This window comes from Physella acuta, unplaced genomic scaffold, assembly GCF_028476545.2.
Source record: "Physella acuta isolate Inbredline_101_S28 unplaced genomic scaffold, ASM2847654v3 ptg001671l, whole genome shotgun sequence".
Taxonomy (NCBI): domain Eukaryota; kingdom Metazoa; phylum Mollusca; class Gastropoda; family Physidae; genus Physella; species Physella acuta.
Genome location: NW_026733184.1, coordinates 77426 through 99753, shown reverse-complemented (window position 1 = coordinate 99753; position 22328 = coordinate 77426). Strand labels below are relative to the sequence as shown.

Here is a 22328-nt window from a genome sequence, read left to right as displayed (position 1 = left end):
AAGCTACAGAAGATTCATCAATTTGATACCAAAACTTTTCTGTTCTTTAGGAATTTTTAGCAAGCTACAGAAGAATCATCAATTTGATACCAAAACTTTTCTGTCCTTTAGGAATTTTTAGCAAGCTACAGAAGATTCATCAATTAGATACCAAAACTTTTCTGTTCTTTAGGAATTTTTAGCAAGCTACAGAAGAATCATCAATTTGATACCAAAACTTTTCTGTCCTTTAGGAATTTTTAGCAAGCTACAGAAGACACAACATGGCGGACAAAGAGATTCCATTGTTGGCTTGTGAGGACGGCGTCCAATGGGTTTGGCTGACTTTTGCTGAATGTTTACAGTCACCGAGGCATGTAACGGGTTATGTGATTGGCTCCTTGTGTGTAGTAACATGGGCTGTCGGATGGATAATGTGAGTTAAAAATTAGGAATAGTAGAAGTTACCTGAAGAATTTAACTATTGTAATCGGTGATGGGATCTTACATATATATATATGTGTATATATATATATATATATATATATATATATATATATATATATATATATATATATATATATATATATATATATATATATATATATGCATATATACGGATCCGTTGGTAGCTAAAGTAGAGTTCATAAGTTTCTTGAACTCGGCATATGAAGGGATGGTGTGGTCAGCATTATACCTTTAGTTTCACTAACTCACTATAAAAAGACTTATCATTTATCCATTGGCGCCACACTTCATTGATCTTTACATCGATACCAACATTTTCCTCTTCCTCTTCATTATTTTTTTGTCGTTGTTGTTGTTGTTGTTAAATACAGTATAAGAATTACAAAGTTTGAAAAACACTTGCTTCTTCTTCTATAAATATAGTTTTATATAAATTTTTCTTGAATTGCAAACCTAACGATGGATTTAGAACTAAAATATTATTATTCACTCGCTGAGCTAAAGGGCCAATACAGTTAAGGCATATACCAATTTATAAAGGCCTAATTTCACCGGGATATTGTATATTAAATATCTCGTTAAAAAAATTACATTGGCTGATTCTACTGGTCATAATTTGTGAAAGCTCTGCTCACAATCCATCGAAAACAAAATATATCGCTTTCCTTGTGGCAATGAAATAACACTGACACGAAATGTCTACGTCGTATTAATGAAATAAAGATATGTATGACACTCAGGCGATGTATTAGCACTCAACGTCCCATCCCGCGGCAATTTAATATCGTTGAAGTGTCATTTCGACGCTGTGTTCCACTCCTAGCTTCCAAGCATCTGATTAATGAAACCTTGAAGTGGCTATATAACGAAATGACGTACATTTGTATTTTGTTTACTGATGTTATATGTCTTTGTCTTGAAGGTTTCTGGTCCAGCTATGTCCAGTCTCAGCCAACAGTATTTGGTCAGTTCTTCTAATCTCACTTGTGGTGGACTTGGTCAGTTTTGCTGGGGCCGTGTTATCCATGCAGGTTATCCTTGTGGTGCGTTACGGCGTTTTCGTTATTTCTCGTTAGTTAATCTAGCTATGTTATTTATACTGCATTTAGTCAACCGATGGAGACAGAGGCGTAGATAGGCAGAAGGAGGGGGTTGAGGGGGCGAAAGGAAGAATAGTACAACATAGAAAATTAAATGCGTATATATACATACGTACTAGTCTTAGAATATACATTCACACATACACATACTCACATACACACGCACTTATTTATATGTTTACATATATAGTCCCTATATATGCATATGCATATATATATATATATATATATATATATATATATATATATATATATATATATATATATATATGTCTGTGTGTTTGTGCATGTGTGTGTGCATAAATATACATACACATGAAGAGAAAAATCTGTCTAATGAAATGTAAATAATAATTTTCAGATCTCCATTGATATGTTGATGCTCGCCTTAGACATCAGTCTCATCATCATCTGTACCATCTACATGTCAACAAGGGCTTGTATAAAGACAAGCAGCGACAGCAAGACACACGAGTCTCAAGGTACAGGCGACCTTTGTGTAATTATTTCAAACTTCTCAGCATAATATCACTAACAAGTAGGACAACATGTACATTATATTTTTTATTTACCTCAATAGTTTCTTAAGACGATCAGACCAGATGCTGCCTTGGTCTATCATGGAGTAGTTTGATTAACTTTTGTCTTTTTTTACGGCATGCTATGGGATCCTTTCTTCTTCTAATTTTTTTTAGCAGTAGGCGTTTAACATATATATATATATATATATATATATATATATATATATATATATATATATATATATATATATATATATATATATATGTAACTAGGGGAAGTTACCAGAGACATAAGAACGCGGTACAGCGCTGTCAACTTTGACACGACTGATGCAATAACGCAGGTGTTGGCTGATAACGATCAGAAAGCCAAGGCGTAGTATCTTGGGAAGCGATACGATAAGAACGCAATACGGTCTGTCAACTTTGATGTGACAGGATGCAGATGGCTTATTAAATCGGACTGTACGACAGAAGCGGCGTAATTAACATTCTGATGCAACGATTAGAATCGATTACGATTACGATTATGATAGAACCGAATACGATTACGAATACGAAGGGGATATATAGGAAGGCGACGGCTGAGCTCGCGGTGTGTCTCTCTCTCTCGATCAGTCAGTCAGTGTGGCAGTATCAAGTTGGTTATTGAACGGGTTAGCCGTATTGTGTTAAGAAGGACGATAGACATGTGCATTCAGTTATGTGAAGACTAGTGAGGACTGTTGGGGGTCAGTTGATTCAGACTATTATTGTGAAGCATTCCTTTTGATTCATTATATTATTGTGAAGCATTTCTTTGATTCATGTAATAAAAGGATCAATAGAGAACCTGCATCTTCGAGTATCTATACTGTGGTCGATGTTGTGTAGAATGAGTGGTTAGACTCGGTAACATTTGGCGTTGTCGAGCAGAACTCGTTAACATTTGGCACTACAGGCAAATAGTCTCGTTACATTTGGCGCTGCGGACAGGATGAATTCAACGAGACCTGCCGCTTGAGGCACCCATAGTCAACCTTGTTCATAACTGTGTTTCGTGTGTGTGTGAATTCGGACATTCAGGAGCAGTGAAAATTGAGGAACGAGGAAAATTTTTCATACACACACGGTAAGAAAGAACTCTTTTTTTTTTTTACTCAAGGAATAAAATGTCTACTCTGGACGAGAAGCAGACCCATATTGTGGTCCTGCCCAGAGAGTCCCACATTAACAAATTTTACGGGGACGGTGATCCAGCTTTAACCAACAGGTTCAGTGAAGAGGTCAAAGCGGCCTGGGCCTCGAGACACATGTCACCAGAGGAAAGATTAAGACTGCTGATGGGCAGTATAGGAGAGACGGTTAGGGCAGAGGTCAAATGCCACGATAAAACCATCCAATCAGATCCAGATAAGGTGCTGGATCTAATTATGGAGACCTTTGGGGAGAGACGGTCGGGATCGCAACTGCTATCGGGGTTCGTAGGCTTAAAGCAGAGAATGGCGGAGAGTGTGATGGAGTATTTACACCGAATGAACAGGGCCTTTGATTCGGTAAAGGGCAAAACACCTGACATTGATGTACGCCTACTGAGGGACCATTTCATCGAGGGGCTAGCAACCCCGATCTTAAGGAGAGAGTTGAAAGAGGAGGTCCACAAAGACCCGCAGTTGACCTTCCTTCAGGTCAGGAACTCAGCGATCCGCAGGTCCGAGGATGAGGACCAATCGAACTGTTCGGTGGACAAAGTCTCTGTGCCGGAACATAAACAATCCCCACCCACAGGGACCGGCACGGTGGAAACCATGATGGCTCAACTGTTGGCCCACCTGGATAAGGTTGACCAACGATTGGAGAGGTTAGAAAGCAGGTCAACAGCTGAGAATCAGGAAAAGAACGGGACAAAACAGAGACAGGTTGGACGGCCGCGACCCGCCGGTCCATCGCTCCGGTGGACGGCTGACGGTCGACCAATTTGCTTGTCCTGTTCACAACCCGGACATATGGCACGGTACTGTCAGGGAAACGGTCGTCCTCTGTAAGGCAGGGCCAGGCTACAGAGGGGCGAGGTTATGGCCCAAGAAACAAAATGATGGGAGTCTGTCCCGAAATGGTGATTACGATTGGGGACATCGCGGTGAAGGCAATTGTGGATACAGGCTCCCAGGTGACGACAATTACGGAAAATTTTTACACCAAATGGATGAAAGGAAAAGACCATAGGTTGAGGTCTGACACATGCATGCGCCTGACGGCAGCTAATGGACTAACCATTCCATACTGTGGTTATTTTCTGGCGGATGTCGTGGTGGCGGGACATAGGTTGAAGCAGGTTGGGGTGTTCGTTACGAAACACAACCTAGAGACAAATGTGTCAAATATACCTTGCCTGTTGGGCATGAATATTCTTGGCCAGTTGCCAGAATTTCTTACAAATATTGTCGGATCGACCACACCAGGTCGGGGATCCAAGTTGGCCAGGTTTGCCAAGACCAGAGGAAGGATATCAGTCCCGGCAAACACGGTCAAGGCAATCACATTACAAATTGGTGATAGAAGCGTGAATGGTGATGTGATGATAGAACCATGTGGCGCCGCACTGAGGGCAGGCGTCGTGTTACTGCGGACATACACATCAGCGGAAAATGGACTAGTTCAAGGATTAGTGGCAAATGTTTTGGATGAGGAAATTTTTATACCGCCTAACACTCTGGTAGGAGTACCACAGAACGTCGAGGTACAAAGGTCGGCACAGTGCATCGAACTGAGCAATACCAGCAGTAATGAAGTAACAATTAGGTCGGTCAATGTGACGGCCGAGGTGAAGAAAGAGGATGGCCGATCATATACATTCCCGGAAACTGAGGACCCAAAACTAAATGAATTGCTGAATAAGTACAGGGATATATTTGCCTCGTACGAGGGTGATTTGGGTTACACGGAAGTAATAAAACACCAGATACCCTTACTACAGGACAGGCCTGTGGCGCAACCTTATCGAAGATTACCACCAAGTCACTACTCGGCGGTGAAAGCACACCTGAACGATCTACTAAAAAAGGGAATTATTACAACCAGCACGAGCCCGTATGCGGCACCGATAGTAGTGGTAAAAAAGAAGTCAGGGGAGATAAGACTGTGTTGTGATTACCGGAAATTGAACAATATCACAAGAAGGGATGCATTCCCCTTGCCTCGTATTGATGAATGTCTTGATGCGTTGGGGGGAGCAAGTTTTTTTTCTACCTTGGATTTGGCTAGAGGCTACCACCAAGTGGCCATGCACCCCAACGATCAACATAAGACTGCATTTATTTCTCCACTGGGACTGTACGAGTGGACCCGTATGCCGTTTGGTCTAACTAATGCGCCTGCTACATTCCAGCGAGTAATGCAGAGTGCTATGAGTGACTTTCTATTTCAAATAATGTTGGTGTACTTGGATGATATACTAGTTTACTCAAAAACTTGGGAGGACCATCTAAAAAGATTAGAACAAGTGTTTCTCCGTCTTAGGGAGATAGGAGTAAAGCTGAACCCAGACAAATGCGGCTTCGGTCTGAAATCGGTACGTTTTTTGGGTTATGTGATTTCGTCGGATGGCATCGCCACTGACCCAGATAAAATTGCAGCTGTTAAAGAATGGAAACAGCCAACAACCACGGTAGAGGTCAGATCATTCTTGGGCTTTGCTTCCTATTATAGAAAATTTGTACCTGGTTTTGCAAAAATTGCCGCACCGTTGCATGACTTGGTAAACAAAATGACAAAGAAACACAGTAAGGAGAAAAAGAAAGGTAAAACACAACTGATAGGTGAATTATGGACTGATGAATGCCTGAACTCGTTTAAGCTCTTGAAAAAGGCTTTGACAGAGACGCCGATATTAGGATACGCGGACTTTGACAAACCATTTCGGCTAGAAATTGACGCCAGCTCTAAAGGTCTGGGAGCTGTGCTATCACAACAACAAAAGCAAGGTTTCAGGGTTATTGCGTATGCCAGTCGAGCTCTGAAGGAATCAGAGAAGAACATGACAAATTACAGCGCCATGAAACTAGAACTTTTGACATTAAAATGGGCTGTGACTGAAAAATTCAGGGACTATCTATTAGGTGCTAAATGTGTGGTATACACTGACAATAACCCCTTGAGTCACCTAAAGACAGCAAAGTTGGGATCCATCGAACAGCGATGGGCAGCAGAATTGGCACTCTTTGACCTGGAGATAAAATATCGCCCGGGGCGGTCCAATGGCAATGCGGACGCTTTATCAAGGAATCCGTACGAGAGACCGGGCGATGAGGAAGAAACGCTGACAGGAATATGTGGGGTCAGAGCGTCAACAGATATCCCTCACGGGGTGCAAGTGATGCAAAACGGACTCAGATCGGGGTGGAGCACATATCCACAGAGCCCGGACATATGGACATTAGTGATTTTAATTGCCTTAATAATAAAGAGATAAGAGATGCCCAGAGAACGGATAGTGGCTTACAGCCGCTGTTGAAACACGTCCAGGAACAAAAATTCCCAAGAAGAAGGGAAAGAGAACAGTTTGGTCGGGAAACAAAGAAACTACTGAGTCAGTGGGACCGTCTCAGTATAAAGGATGGTGTTCTCATGCGGAGAATTCATGACCAAATTGATGGGACAATACACCAGGTGGTGGTGCCTGGACAATTACGAGAAGAAGTGCTAAGGTTGGCACATGACAGGGCAGGACACCAGGGTCAGGACAGGACGCACAAAATATTACGACGGAGGTGTTACTGGCCCAATATGGAAATGGAGGTCAAACGCCATTGTGAGGCTTGTGTGAGGTGTCAGCATGCGAAAATGCCAGTTGTCAAAATGAGACAGCCATCAGGACACCTACTAGCGACAAAACCACTAGAGATTGTGGCTATGGACTTTACGTCGTTGGAGCAATCATCGGATGGGACGGAACATGTGTTGGTAGTGACTGATGTATTCACCAAATGGACTGTGGCGGTGCCCACACGAGATCAGACTGCCAAAACAGTGGCAAAGGTCTTAATAGAACATTGGTTCATCAAATATGGCATACCAAGACAATTACACTCTGACCAAGGAAGGGCCTTTGAGTCAGAAGTAATTAACCAACTGTGCAGCCACTACGGGATCAACAAATCTAGAACAACCACATTTAATCCGAAAGGAAACGGACAGTGCGAGCGGTTCAACCGCAGCATGCATGATTTGCTGCGTACCCTAGAACCTGAACAGAAAAAACGTTGGCCTGATTTTCTCCCAGAGTTGGTATATCTATACAACTGCACCCCCCATGCCACAACCGGCTTTTCGCCACACATGTTGCTGTTCGGACGGGAGGCTCGACTCCCTCTTGACTTGTTCCTAGGAAAAAAGGAGAGTATGACTGGCTCATACACTGCACTGGAATATGTGAATGAACATATGAGACGAATTAGAGAAATGTACAGGGTAGTACAGGAAAGACTAGAACATGAAGCACGGCGAAGGGAACCGCCGGTACAGACAAAGGACCCGCCACTCAAACTGAACGACAGGGTATTACTGCGTAGCCACCCGTTAGGCAGAAACAAAATCCACGACCTCTGGGGACAGGAGATATGGCAAGTCGTGGAGATGCCTAAAGTAGCAGGTGGCCCCTTTAAGATAAGACCCATCGATCACACCAAACCGGATCGGTGGGCGAATATTGCTCAATTAAAGAAATATTGTCATAGTCAAGAAGAGCAGTTACACACAAGGAAACCCAAGACAATTAGGGAACCGGAAACTATAACGGAAATTCACATACCCATCCCGGAACCATGTCACCATCAACAGAACAACAGCGATACACAAGTGGAGGATAACGGCAACGAAGAGGATCCCGTTCCTCCCAGAAGCAGAGAGACAGTAGACCATCAGATAAGTGGTCCGCGGAGAAGTTTGAGAAACAGAAAGAATACGAAATTTTTTGTCAGCAACCATCAATTCTTTCATGGTCGCGCTGGTATGAGAACAGACTGTTCAAAAAGTCATACAAGTGAACTGGTGAAGACACCAAACAAAAAAAGGTGGATGTGAATTCTAGAACTGTTTTGTGTCTGAGGAAGATGATGTAGACACATTTGATATGTGAAATAGGGATAACTGTCAATCTTATACGAAGGTGACAGTGAGTGGAACAATACATTTTTTTTTACGGTGGTGCGATTGACTTTGAAGGACTGCACCTGCCAAGCGTTGTTTGTGGTTGATAACACACAAAAAAAGGCAGGGGTGGATGTAACTAGGGGAAGTTACCAGAGACATAAGAACGCGGTACAGCGCTGTCAACTTTGACACGACTGATGCAATAACGCAGGTGTTGGCTGATAACGATCAGAAAGCCAAGGCGTAGTATCTTGGGAAGCGATACGATAAGAACGCAATACGGTCTGTCAACTTTGATGTGACAGGATGCAGATGGCTTATTAAATCGGACTGTACGACAGAAGCGGCGTAATTAACATTCTGATGCAACGATTAGAATCGATTACGATTACGATTATGATAGAACCGAATACGATTACGAATACGAAGGGGATATATAGGAAGGCGACGGCTGAGCTCGCGGTGTGTCTCTCTCTCTCGATCAGTCAGTCAGTGTGGCAGTATCAAGTTGGTTATTGAACGGGTTAGCCGTATTGTGTTAAGAAGGACGATAGACATGTGCATTCAGTTATGTGAAGACTAGTGAGGACTGTTGGGGGTCAGTTGATTCAGACTATTATTGTGAAGCATTCCTTTTGATTCATTATATTATTGTGAAGCATTTCTTTGATTCATGTAATAAAAGGATCAATAGCGAACCTGCATCTTCGAGTATCTATACTGTGGTCGATGTTGTGTAGAATGAGTGGTTAGACTCGGTAACATTTGGCGTTGTCGAGCAGAACTCGTTAACATTTGGCACTACAGGCAAATAGTCTCGTTACATATATATATATATATATATATATATATATATATATATATATATATATATATATATATATGTATGGGTGTGTGTGTGTATCGGTGTGCTTGAGTGTATATTTAACTTTGAAAAATGTGTTACGTGCAGGTTTTATAGATGAGCCGCCATCTGACCTGAACTTGACCAACCTGACGTCATACAAGGTCTGTATACTGCCCGTGAGCCTTGTGAGCGTGTCTTTACTGGTGCTGACCACGGTGGCCGTGCATCGCTCCAACAGAACCATCTGGTCTGACGCGCCTCATCATCCACTGGTAGTGTTCTTGTTCAGTCCTTTTTTTTAAACTTACAAATGTACTGCTGTCGTTTTGATTGCACGTACTTATATAGTAGCCCTATGTGTTTGTATCTTGTTTCAGTGTAGCTTGTATAAGTCAGTTTAACAAATTAAACATAAAAGTTATACAATAACATTACAATTTTTATTTTTTTTATAGATCTATATTTTAAAAAACATATATTTGGTCAATTAATATATTTTATATATATATATATATATATATATATATATATATATATATATATATATATATATATAAATATATAAATATATATATATATATTTATATATATATATATATATATATATATATATATATATATATATATATATATATATATATTGGCATATATATATATATATATATATATATATATATATATATATATATATATATATATATATATATATATATATATAGATAGATATAGATATATATATAATATATATATATATATAAATTTATACATATATACATGAAATTAAATGTAATAAATTTAGATATATAATTGTATTCATTATATAGAAATGCATATGTGTGTTTTTACACACACACACAAACACACACACACATACGTATTTAGTGTATGTAACCGGCATATATTATATGTATATATATATATATATATATATATATATGCATTTATGTGTGAGTATATATATACCCACATAATAGTTATAAAATACAGGCAATTGTATTTCCAACAGAACATGGTGAGCGTTGTTGCCATGACAACGGCTGGTTACGTACTGGGTTGTCTCTCTTGTTTTGGACGTTGGTGTGTAGAAATAAGAGTCTACACGTTGACTGAGGTAACGCAAAACGTATGATTCTCTATTTGTATTGTTTACTGTTATATACACTTGTTAGATGTAACCAACACGTCTTGGTCTCTGCCAATCTCCGCGAATCATTTTCACATAGCTTTTAAAATTATGTTATTGTTATATTTATAGTACGTGTGTTTTAAGCAGCAAAAATTAAAGAGTTGATTTTAGAATTTAAATTTCATTTTTTTTTTCAAAATAAATCCTCCTCCAATATTACCAATAAAGAGTCAAAGTATTGTGATTAGGGTTACAATCTATCCCGTATGCAGTAATTAAATTTCATAGTTTAGGTCTATGTAGTACTACATGGACGAAGAGCTACTAATTCTATAACACAATGTAATAAAATATTCTTTATTTAGGCTCCAGGAAAAGATACCTCTCAGTTTTATTTGAAACGGATCCCAGGAGTTATCGTTCTTTGTTCCCATCTTTTGTATATCGGAAGTATTTTCATTCAGTCAAATGGATTCAGTATCAGCCTTGTTGCACTACCGTGGATTCTGGGAAGGTATTCGACAAATATATCTATTATTTAAACTGGAAAAAATATTACTATAGCTAGTAAAGTGTGTGTATATACAATCTTTACTACCGATAGTGGACTGGCTTCCCGGTCTGTGGAGAAAATTCTTGTGGTCCCCCTGATAAAAAAAAGTCCCGGTGGACCCCTTAGTACGGCGCTGTTAGTGCTTCGATTAGGAAATATTAATTGATTAATAAAATTGATAAAATTTTAAAATTTTCTTTTAATTTTCAGAACCATTCAAGTAATGTTCCAAGTATTTGTATCCTTTTTACAAAACTAAACACAAGCTGAACTGATTAGTTTTATTTAAAATTATATATATATATATATATATATATATATATATATATATATATATATATATATATATATATATATATATATATATATATATATATATATATATATATATATATATATATATATATATATATAGTTCTATTCTACTATTTATATGAAAAGAAGTAAAGATTCCTCTTTAAACCTAACAATCCATTGGGCAGATGAAGTGGAGTTCGTATGTTTGTTAATTGTGGCATTTAAAGGAATAATGTGGTCAGCAATATGCCCAGCCGCCTTTACTTTTCCTAACGTGAGTTAGGTACCCATCAGAGTTGGGTGGACTCAGGGATGTTTACTATTTATATACTAGTAATAATTCCACTTACTTACGCTAATCAACACTAACTTTTACAAAATGCATTAAAACAAGAGCAATTTACTGTGATTAATTTAATAAGTTTTCACAAATTTCGTCCTTGACATTGCATTCAGCTCCTGTTTTCAAACAAATGCTCCGTTGATTGTACACTGGACCATAATAACGTGGGCTATAAAGCATGTGGTGATGTGGATATCTTTCCTGTTGAATATGAGACTTTACTTAGAAGGTAATAGCGAAAACCAAAATTTTAACTCATTCTAGGTTTACTAATAAAAATTTAGCAATGACAATGTAAAATAGCGGAGCAAGTCGACAGTTTAAAAGAAAACACGTTAAACTTTATCTCTCTTAAATATCATCACTATTTCCCGTTCGTACCAAAGACACATGGGGCAGATGAAATAGAGACATCGGGATAAGGGGTCTACACTTTGCTCATCTCTAGCGTTAGTTAGGTATCCATCAGAGCTGGGTGGACCCATGGACCCATGGACATTTCACTGATTTGAGCCCGGATTCGAGCATGAGACTCTAATCTTGTTCTCTACCGCTAGGCCAAGACGTCCCATTTCTCTATAATACATATTTGGACTCTTTATTATTTTATTATAAAAAAAGAATTAGTTTAATTAAAATTAACTTGTGTGTAAAATTTTAAAATGTTTACTGATTTAGCCCCGAGAACGAGGCTGAGGATACCAACGTACTGTTTGATAAAGAATGGACACAATTCAAGGGGCATAATCAAGAGGCACGTCAAGAGAAGGTAATCTTAGTTTGGTCAATACATTTTAGAATGACGTTCTTATTTAAAACACATTGTCTAGTAAAATTATATGCGATGGTATATAGTTCATGGGGGGATGGGGGGGGGGGGGTAGGCTTAAATAATTTGGAAAAAGCTGTTCGGTGACAGTGCTAGTAAGCTCGCGTTCTACCTTTACGCCACAAAGTGCCCTACATGTCTACAACAGGACTACAAATCAGTTCAGTTTAACCACTACAAGTAGAATCTGATCTGCTGTATTGACTGTATTGTTTTCAAACTTTTCTCCCGCTAGATGACGTCAGACAGTGCCCACTTGACGTCACTCTGTCAAATTCCCACCAATCAGACGGCACTGCATGAGATGACGTCAACCACGGATTCTGATTGGACGAGTACAAGCCAGGAACACGAGACAGTGGTAAACAGCACGAGCTTTTTATGGCTTTTGTAGCTAGCTGTGGTATCTATCTATAGTATCTAGCTGTGGTTTCTATCAGTGGTTTCTAGCTCCGCTATATAGATGTAGTATCTATATGTGATATTTAGCTGTGGTTTCTAGCTGTGGTTTCTATCTGTGGTATCTATCTGTGGTATCTATCTGTGGTATCTATCTGTTGTATCTATCTGTGATATCTATCTGTGGTATCTATCTGTGGTTTAACTGTGGTATCTAGCTGTGGTATCTAGCTGTGAAATCTAGCTGTGGTATCTAGCTGTGGTATCTAGCTGTGATATCTAGCTGTGGTATCTAGCTGTGGTATCTAGCTGTGAAATCTAGCTGTGGTATCTAGCTGTGGTATTTATCTGTTGTATCTAGATCTGGTATCCATCTGTGGTTTCTATCTGTGGTTTCTATCTGTGGTTTCTAGCTGTGGTATCTAGCTGTGGTATCTAGCTGTGGTATCTAGCTGTGGTATCTATCTGTGGTATCCATCTGTGGTTTCTAGCTGTGGTTTCTAGCTGTGCTATCTAGCTGTGGTTTCTAGCTGTGCTATCTAGGTGTGGTATCTAGCTATGGTATCTAGCTGTGGTATCTAGCTGTGGTATCTATCTGTGGTATCCATCTGTGGTTTCTAGCTGTGGTTTCTAGCTGTGCTATCTAGCTGTGGTTTCTAGCTGTGCTATCTAGGTGTGGTATCTAGCTATGGTATCTAGCTGTGGTATCTAGCTATGGTATCTAGCTGTGGTTTCTAGCTGTTGAATCTAGCTGTGGTATCTAGCTATGATATCTAGCTGGGTTACGTAGCTGTGGTATCTAGCTATTTTATATGCATCTTTTATCTAGCTCTGGTACCTAGCTGTCCAATATAGCTCTGGTATCTATCGCAACAACCTCTACATGCGTTCTGCCATAATTTTATTTACTGTACTGCACTCACATTAACGCAGAGTTTTAATACATCCCTAAATTTAACAGTAAACAAGACCCCAGTCTCTCTTATAAATACTTATACCTGATCCTACTCATTACATAACTAGTTCTTTACCTAAACACAATCCTAAACTCTGCCTTACAATTAAACTCAACATTACCCTAGTATAGTTACAGACATTAATTTAATATTTCAACCTATTCTGTTTAAAATTTCAAGCTATAAACACTTGCCATTTTAAAATCTTGTTTACAGTGGGAGAAAGAGGAATTGCTCACAAGACAAAATACCAAACCTGGTCAAAAACCTTTCCGACACCTGTACCTGCCCCTGAAGCCACAAGGTCCGAAGATCGCCTTAGACTCGGCAACGACCGAGACCTACACCGAGCGGGTGTGCTCGTGGATCTCCAAGAGCACGCCCGAGGAGGAGGTGCTGCCGTGTCTGACCTTGACCTTGAACCTGGACACGAGTCAGGAGTCGCGGAGCTGCGACCTGCACTGCAAGCAGTTCGGGGAGAGGAAGGCGTACCACGGCGGGCTGCTGCTGAGCCCGAGGAAAAATTCGTTTTGAGCGTGCAGTGTTGCGAATATGCAACTTTAATTGTGCGCGGCCGTCTTCTGAATACAGAACTTAGAATGTGCACGGCAGTGTTGCGAATATGCAACTTTAAATGTGCGCGGCCGTCTTGTGAATACAGAACTTTAAATGTGCGCAGCAGTGTTGCGAATATGCAACTTTAAATGTGCGCGGCCGTGTTGTGAATATGCAACTGACTATGCGCGGGTGTGTTGTAAACACAGAACTTAGAATGTGCGCAGTTGTGTTGCCAAAATAGAACTTTAAATGTGCGCGGTCGTGTTTTAAATATGCAACTGCGTGGAACAAGAGCGTCTACTGAAGGCTTCGATCCGAGATCAACCACTAAGGATTAGCTGGTGTTATTGTGCAATGTTAAGACCATTGATGTTTTGCTAATGTTATTCTGTAAAGGTATAACTGTTGAGGAAATTCAAGATTTAATAACACAGGGTGTATTGACAAGGTTTCAAAGTGTTCGCCAAAAAAAAAAGACAAACGTCTGCATGCAGAGTTATCCAATGTGTAAATGTTGTTATCCAAACTGAGAGAAATTCCAATAATCGGTCAAATATCATCATTTTTCTGTGTAAATAGAACTGGCAACAATTCGAATGGGAGGCCAATTTGGTGATACTATACAAACTAAGCTCGCTTGCAAATATCTCAAAAAAAAATTAAACAAACTAGCTAAATTCTAGTGTTGGACCAATGTCTCAAATTGCACTATATAATCCAAACTGACAGAAGCTAATATGGTCACCAACCTAGCTTTTGCTCATCAAGTGACGATTTCTTAAAACCCAGTGATTTTTTTAATGTTAAAATACAGTTGTATTTTATGACAACTAGTTGCAATTTACCTTTTTTTCTCAAAACTCGGGCGTTTGCATAATATTCACGAAAAAAATGTATTCTGAATTGACGATTTGAGTCAATGAATAGGATAGAGTGATTGGAGGGGCACAAAACCTATTCTCTTTTATACATTAAATGAAAATCGTTATATGTAATACTGTTGAATGAGAAGGTCTGCCTTCGTGATATACTGACTGCAAAATTTGTGTTGGATATTTGTGAAAACAAGTTAATAAAAAGTCTAGTGACAATTTAAGCGCAATTTCCTTAATTAATTTTTTGTGACCGAACGAAAGGATATTTTTGAAAACTTTCTTCGGCTAAATTGTTCTAAATTATGGCAGGAACCGATTGGTAAATGTTTCAAATCGCTAAGTGGTCTGGTTGCCGAGAACTTGCTTAACATATTTGCTTTTGGAACTAGTCCTCGATATTGCTTCGTTGAGGAGGAGATACGACTTAAACCTGCGGACACACATCCATCCAGAACGAATTAATAATCGCAATTGTCAGTATGGAAATTGCGCTAAAAATAACTGTTATAACATAAACATCGTTAACCAGTCTTCTAGTAATGTAACGGTTTGGTGACGTCTGTATTTGAAAACTAACTGTGCAATATTTCTTATTACTGTATAAAATAAATGAATTAAAAACCCTTAACCTTTGGGGGTCGGGACTTTTCGGTTTAGCAACGATGAGTTTTACCGACCCGACCACACTGGTTCCCAAACAGGCGCATAGCTAATGAATTTGGTGCGAATGGCTAAAGAAAGAAAGAAAGGTTTGCAGAGAGAAATGTTGGTACTAGTTTCTATATAAAAATATACAAATGTAACTAAAACTTCACATCATAACTGTTGCCTTGTGTATCATGTATCCATTAATCGGGATTTTGTATCGCTTGTCTAATTACAAATGTTCGATCCCCCAGCAGTATCGACCCATATTTTTGTTTAAACGACGGTCTTATGCTATTTCTGTACACACATATCTATAGACTAATTCCTAAATTGATGTTTCTGTAGACTTATTCCTAAATGAATGTTTCTGTAGACTAATTCCTTAATTGATGTTTCTGTAGACTAATTCCTTAATTGATTTTTCTGTAGACTCATTCCTTAATGAATGTTTCTGTAGACTAATTCTTTAATTGATGTTTTTGTAGACTAATTCCTAATTGATGTTTCTGTAGACTAATTCCTAGTTTCTGTAGACTAATTCCTAAATTGATGTTTCTGTAGACTAATTCCTTAATTGATGTTTATGTAGACTAATTCCTTAATGAATGTTTCTGTAGACTAATTCCTTAATTGATTTTTCTGTAGACTAATTCCTTAATGGATGTTGCTGTAGACTAATTCCTTAATTGATGTCAATTTAGGCGAATTCCTTAATTATTTTATAGGTAATCCATTCATGCATGTTTCTGCGGGATAAATAACTACTTACGCAATACTTCTGCGGCCTTAACTACTATATCATTGTAAATAAATACGACATTTAAAATTGTTATCTATTTTTTTTAGAGGAATGTTCTTATTTAAGCCATCTAGGTCTATCTGTGTATCTGAATGTAAATAAACGTATTAAATGTTTTTTGAGGAACATTTTCTTGTAATTATTTTTTTTATGTGGCTGATAACAGTGGCGTAGCGAGGTCGGGTGTCACCCGGTGCGGCACTTAATGGTGTCACCCCCAAGAGGCGTCGCGACCCTTCCCGGGGACAAACTTTCAAATTTTCGATTTGCACCCCCCACCCCCTCAAACTTTCGATTTGCAAACCCCCCCCCCCCCCTCAAGTTTTCGATTTGCACCCCCCCTTAAGTTTTTCTCTATATATTTTGCTATATTTTGCCTTGGTGTCACCCCCCACCTAAATGGTGTCACCCGGTGCGTTCCGCACCCCCGCCCCCCCCCCCTCGCTACGCCCCTGGAAAGATGGCTAAGTTGTGAGAATGTTTTGAGCAGAAATATGTATATATCTCTATATAAATTATATTTCGTTGGGGTGGGGGTGTTGACGTTCCTCGGGGGGGGGGGGGGGGGGGGGGTCCGCCACTGAAAGAGATGCCTGGAAGAAACTCTGGCCCCCGAACTGATATTTGATAGTTGATGCGGCCCTCGGGCTGAAAAGTTTGGAGACCCCTGTCCTATACTGATGCTGATACTGGCATGGGATATTGCTCGGTGTATTGGAACATATAGCTACTGTTATCTAGCCAAAGTAACGAAAGTTCGTTGTCAACAAGCCACAAGCCTCCACGTGTACTTGACTTCATCATGAGATTAACGGCTCTAATTAATCATGTGCTTAAAATAAATTAACTTTTATGTTTACTTTTTTTTTAGGAATAACAATACAGTGATACCTCCAGATAAGAATTTAATTCGTTCCATATCATTTGCTCGTATGTCAAGTAGCTCGTATCTCTGAGCGATTTTGAATCGTTGAAATTAATTGCAATGCTATTAACCTTTTCCATCCCACAAAGTACCACATCATCGGTTATTGTTACGAGTTATTTGTTTTTTAAAAAAAAACGTATTTTTATTGTAAATTTTGTATTTAAAAAATCATAAGCGAGAATGTCAGGAAATAAAATTATAAAATTTTATAAAATTACATTTACATTGGAAACCAGCCCATTTGAGATTTCAGAAGATGCTTTGCGGAGTTAAAGGGTAGAGGCAGTGCCGGCGCCAGGTTATTTAGCGCCCTAGGCAAAACTTCTTAAAACGCCCCCTCTCACACACATTAATAACTAAAACATTTGTATAAGAAAACAATTAATTAAAAGTGACATAATATTAATTTATTATCAATTGCATACACGTTATAAGTTTACATCAAATTTTATCTAGCCTCCTTCATTTGCAAGCGTAATCACATTTTATTGAAATTGTTGCTAAGTCCACTTTGTACTTTACGACATAGCCCCACCCCCCACCCCCTAGAAAATTTTAAGTGCTTCCACACCCTCCCGCGAGAAAAAATTTTTTGGAAAAAACCACTTTAAAAAAGTTCTTGTTCATTTGGGCTCTCTGTAGACCTCCCAAGGTGAATTCCAAAACGAACCTTACGTGTTTTAAGCTCGACTGACTTTAGTTAAAATTGTAAAATGTAAAACATTGTGTGAATATTTAACTTTTTTTTGTTTTTGAAAAATAAAAGGTTATAAATGTTATAGCCTTAAATTGTTATATATGAATCCTTTAGGAGAAGGTGAAAACTATGAAAAGACAATTAACTGGATGTTGAATGTACGACTAAGACTGTATGTCTACTAACATTAAGAATTGCAATCTACAACTACAACGGCTACTAATATATTTATTTCTCAACTTGATAATGCTAAAAAAAAACTACCAAACTATTTTGTTTAGAACTTAAGCTTTATATAATTTTTACAATTGCAAATAATAACTTAAAGTTGTATTTAAATGTAAGCGGTCAACCTAAGGTGCAGGAATTTGAAATGGATGTAAAGTTAAGCAATCTCCCATTTGAAAATCCAAATACCAAAATTTTATTCAAGGGAAATAACTTTCAAAAGAATAGCTAAATTAACCAAATGTAACTAAGACATGTTTTAAAAACACAATAAAACGCTTTAAATTTCATTACAATTATAACAAATCTTTTATATTAGCTTTATAATCTGTAAAAACAATATATTTTACCGATTAAATATTTAACTGTAGGTTTTATTTGAAAGTCTAAAAGTGGTATCTTTATTATAACATCTTTTATACAATTTTGATGACACAGTTACACGTGTACAAATTTAATTTTCTTCATGTTTAAAATTTTAGATCCCCTAAATTTAGGGACGTCTTTCAAAAAAAATCAAACATGGGTAACTGTTTTAGACATTGCTAGAAATGTTGATTAAATATAAAAAATAATAAATTGAGAAACAAAGTTTACGGTTGGTTATAAATTCCATCCTATTTAATATTATATATTAATACTTTAAGAGTGTAAATATAGATTCCTAAAAAACTAAAGAATTTTCAACTAGAGAACGCCTACTTTTCTTTGTAGTGTGTTCCGTACTGAATTGAAATCATCTAGCGTGCGATAAAGCTCCTACTCGTTTAACTTCACCAAGCTCTACATGCGGTACTCCCAATCAGTGGCGTAGCGAGGTCGGGTGTCACCCGGTGCGGCACTTAAAGGTGTCACCACCACCCCCCCCCCTCCCCCAGAGGCGTAGCGACCCTTCCCGGGGACAAACTTTCAATTTTCGATTTCCACCCCCCTCCCTCAAACTTTCAATTTGAACCCCCCCCCCCCCTCTTCTCTCTCAAACTTTCGATTTGCACCTCTTAAAAGACTATTTAACACTCGAATTAATCACTTAATGAAGTGGAATTATCATTTTTCTCTATATATTTTGCTTTTTTTTTGCCGTGATGTCACCCCCCCCCCCTAAATGGTGTCACCCGGTGCGTTCCGCACCCCCGCCCCCCCCCCCCCCCTTGCTACGCCTCTGCTCTCAATCAACAACGATTTCACTGGACCTACTTCACTTTAACAGTCAATATAATTCGATATCTTAATACCACAAGAATCAATACTCCCGAACTCCAGAACTATGATACTTCATCACCTGCATTCTCATTTCTCTGTTACCATTCAGAATCCACTAGACCAGGGGTCGGCAACATGCGGCTCGCGAGCCGCATGCGGCTCTTTTGATGTCAAGGTGCGGCTCTCGAGCTCCATGCACACAGATTAATAATTCTATTATTTCATTTTCAAAACTCATAAAATATTACACTGTAAAGAAAAACAACTTTAAACAGGATTAAAAAACTCATTAGAGAACAGTGAGAATAGGTTAGGTAGAAAGTAAATGGACAGCTGACAGCCGCTTTGGCACCAGGCCCAGCCCCACAGCCGTGCTCTAGCCAGCCCCGTGTCGACTATTCCATGCTTGCCACTGCTGAAGTGCCGACTTTTTCGAATATCGTTAAATCGGGATTGTTATTTTATTCAGAAAGCATCCCTCTACCGAAGTATTTTAGTTGTTAGTATCATAAGGTGGAGCCAGGTACTGGACTGTGTGGAACGAGTAGGGTGGAAGATAAGCACTGTGAGAACCGAAGGACAGAAGCGACCTATATCTAAGCCAGTTAGTCAGGGCTGCTTGGCTATGGGAGACATCTCCTGAGCCAGTGGTGTCCGTAGAGAAAGAAAAAAAACTAAGTTATTGGCTTCTAAAGTTGATTGGGATTGTATTATAGTTATATTATTTGATAATTAACTTAATCATAGCGGAGCTAGCTAAAACACTTTTGTGTGCGAAAAATGTTTTTCTATGAATCAATATTAGTTCATATTTAACGGTATTTTTTTCAAATAAACAATTAAATGTATTTACCTAATCCTAATCAAACACCAGAATATTGGAAAAAAATATTAGTGGCTCTTTAAAAACTGGGCAAATTTGTAAATTGTAACTTTTGGCTTTTTCGTCTCAAAAGGTTGCCGACCCCTGCACTAGACCTTCAACTACAAAACAGCCGAATAAAAATTATGACACTTTAACACTTCGATACATTATACCTACGAAACCATTTCAGCAACACCCTTCCGTGAAACTCTGTCCGTGTCTTGTATAAATCGTCTTCGAGGTTGAAAACAACTGCAAAACGTTTGGTTAGTTTCCACGCCGCGACCTCTCTCAACATCCGGTATACTGCCGGTAGTGTACTTTTTGTGAACGTTACCAGACCCCTGCTCAGAGGCGTAGCGAGGGGGGCGGGGGGGGGGGGGGGGTGGCGGGGTGCGGACCGCACCGGGTGACACCATTTAGGGGGTTGAAACCAAGGCAAAAAATAGCAAAATATATACTTGAGGGGAGGTGCAAATCGAAAGTTTGAGGGGGGGGTGGGGGTGCAAATCGAAAATTTGTCCCCGGGAATGGTCGCTACGCCTCTGGGGGGTGACACCATTAAGTGCCGCACCGGGTGACACCCGACCTCGCCACGCCACTGGCCAGACCCCTGCTTTGACGGAGATTCATGAGACTCCGCTTAGAGAAAAAAAAGAATAGAAATGTTGAATTTTATTCGACAGCTAATGGTAAAGTACGCTTGGCGAAAAAGAATTTTATTCGACCGGGATAGAGGGACATGGTAAACTGGTAAACTCCGGATTCTTTACTGGCGCCCCGGAATTTTTCCGGGTGTTCAGGCAAGCCAGTCTACACATCTCCGATCGTGACTTGAATGTTTGTATGTAATCGGCAGGAAATTTTACCGAGTAAAAGATAACATTAGCTTTTGATGCTATGAACAGTGTTTCTTTCATACTTTTTCTCGGGTGTTGGGGAGGGGGGGGTGGCTTGAAATTTTCGTATTTTCGGTGAGGCGGATTTAAATTTCCGGGGGGGGGGGGATGAGGGGAGGGGGACAGACACTGGTATATATTTTGTATATTAATTTTAATTCTTTCTGGGGGCAAAGAGCCGCCTGTCAGCAACACGGCAGTTCTACTAACTTTTTCCAGTTTTCAATAAGTTCGGTGACGTTGGTATCTTTTGCCCCCCAGTTCTTGTATCAACCTACCTCAGCATATTTTAAAAGTACATTTTACTTGTTGAATTTGTTCAGTGTTTCTTCCAGACTTTTTTCTCCGGGGGGGGCACTTGAAATTTTCGGGGGGGGGGGGGGCGGTAGACTTTCTTCGGGGGGGGGGGGGGGGCGGACACTGTTAAATATATATTTTCTATATAAATTATATAAATTTCATTTCGTTCGGGGGGGGGGGGGGGGCGGTAAAAAAATTTCGGAGGGGGGGGGGGGGGTGGGGGGAGGGCGAAGCCCCTTCGAAGAGATGCTTGGAAGAAACTCTGAATTTGTTGAAGATGTATGTGTTGCATCTTGTCCAGTATTTATTTACTCTAAACAAGTCAAGTTGAACAGATACAATTGTGACTTTTAGATCCTATAGAACAAAATGAGATCAATTATTGTAGTGACAATAAACATAAACAGTAATCTATTGAAATGGTTCAGTTAATTTAGCCAGTTAGTAACAAAACGACATACTCAAAAGTTAAGATCCAAAAAAATGAGCAGGAAAAAAAAATTTACGAGCCTGCCAGGATTCGAACCTGGAATCTTCTGATCCGTAGTCAGACGCGTTATCCGTTGCGCCACAGGCCCAGATATTGACGGGTGAAAAACAAAATTTATATAACCAGCTATATTTTATTATGTTAATTCTTTTATTAGTAGCGGGATTTGTTTGTTTATTTTAAATATTTCACCTTAACTTTAGATCAAGGTATAATTAAACACCTATTTTAAAATGTATACTCTTTTCCTAACTTTATTTTCATTAAAAATAATTGTTTTGTTTGCTTGAA

General features: G+C 39.1%; 1 protein-coding gene and 1 non-coding gene across 2 annotated transcripts; one reads left to right on the top strand and one right to left on the bottom strand.

Moving 5' to 3' along the window:
- Positions 1-247: 247 nt before the first annotated feature.
- Positions 248-14081, top strand: LOC131929763 (uncharacterized). The gene is made up of 10 exons (XM_059286123.1): positions 248-415; positions 1370-1490; positions 1909-2029; positions 9150-9316; positions 10536-10684; positions 10934-10943; positions 11477-11592; positions 12042-12132; positions 12428-12553; positions 13764-14081. Exons 1-10 carry the CDS (start codon positions 264-266, stop codon positions 14079-14081), a joined length of 1371 nt encoding a protein of 456 aa, XP_059142106.1. The 5' UTR covers positions 248-263.
- Positions 14082-22052: 7971 nt separating this feature from the next.
- Positions 22053-22125, bottom strand: Trnar-acg (transfer RNA arginine (anticodon ACG)). Its single transcript has one exon. It is a non-coding gene; the product is annotated as a tRNA-Arg (tRNA).
- Positions 22126-22328: the final 203 nt, after the last annotated feature.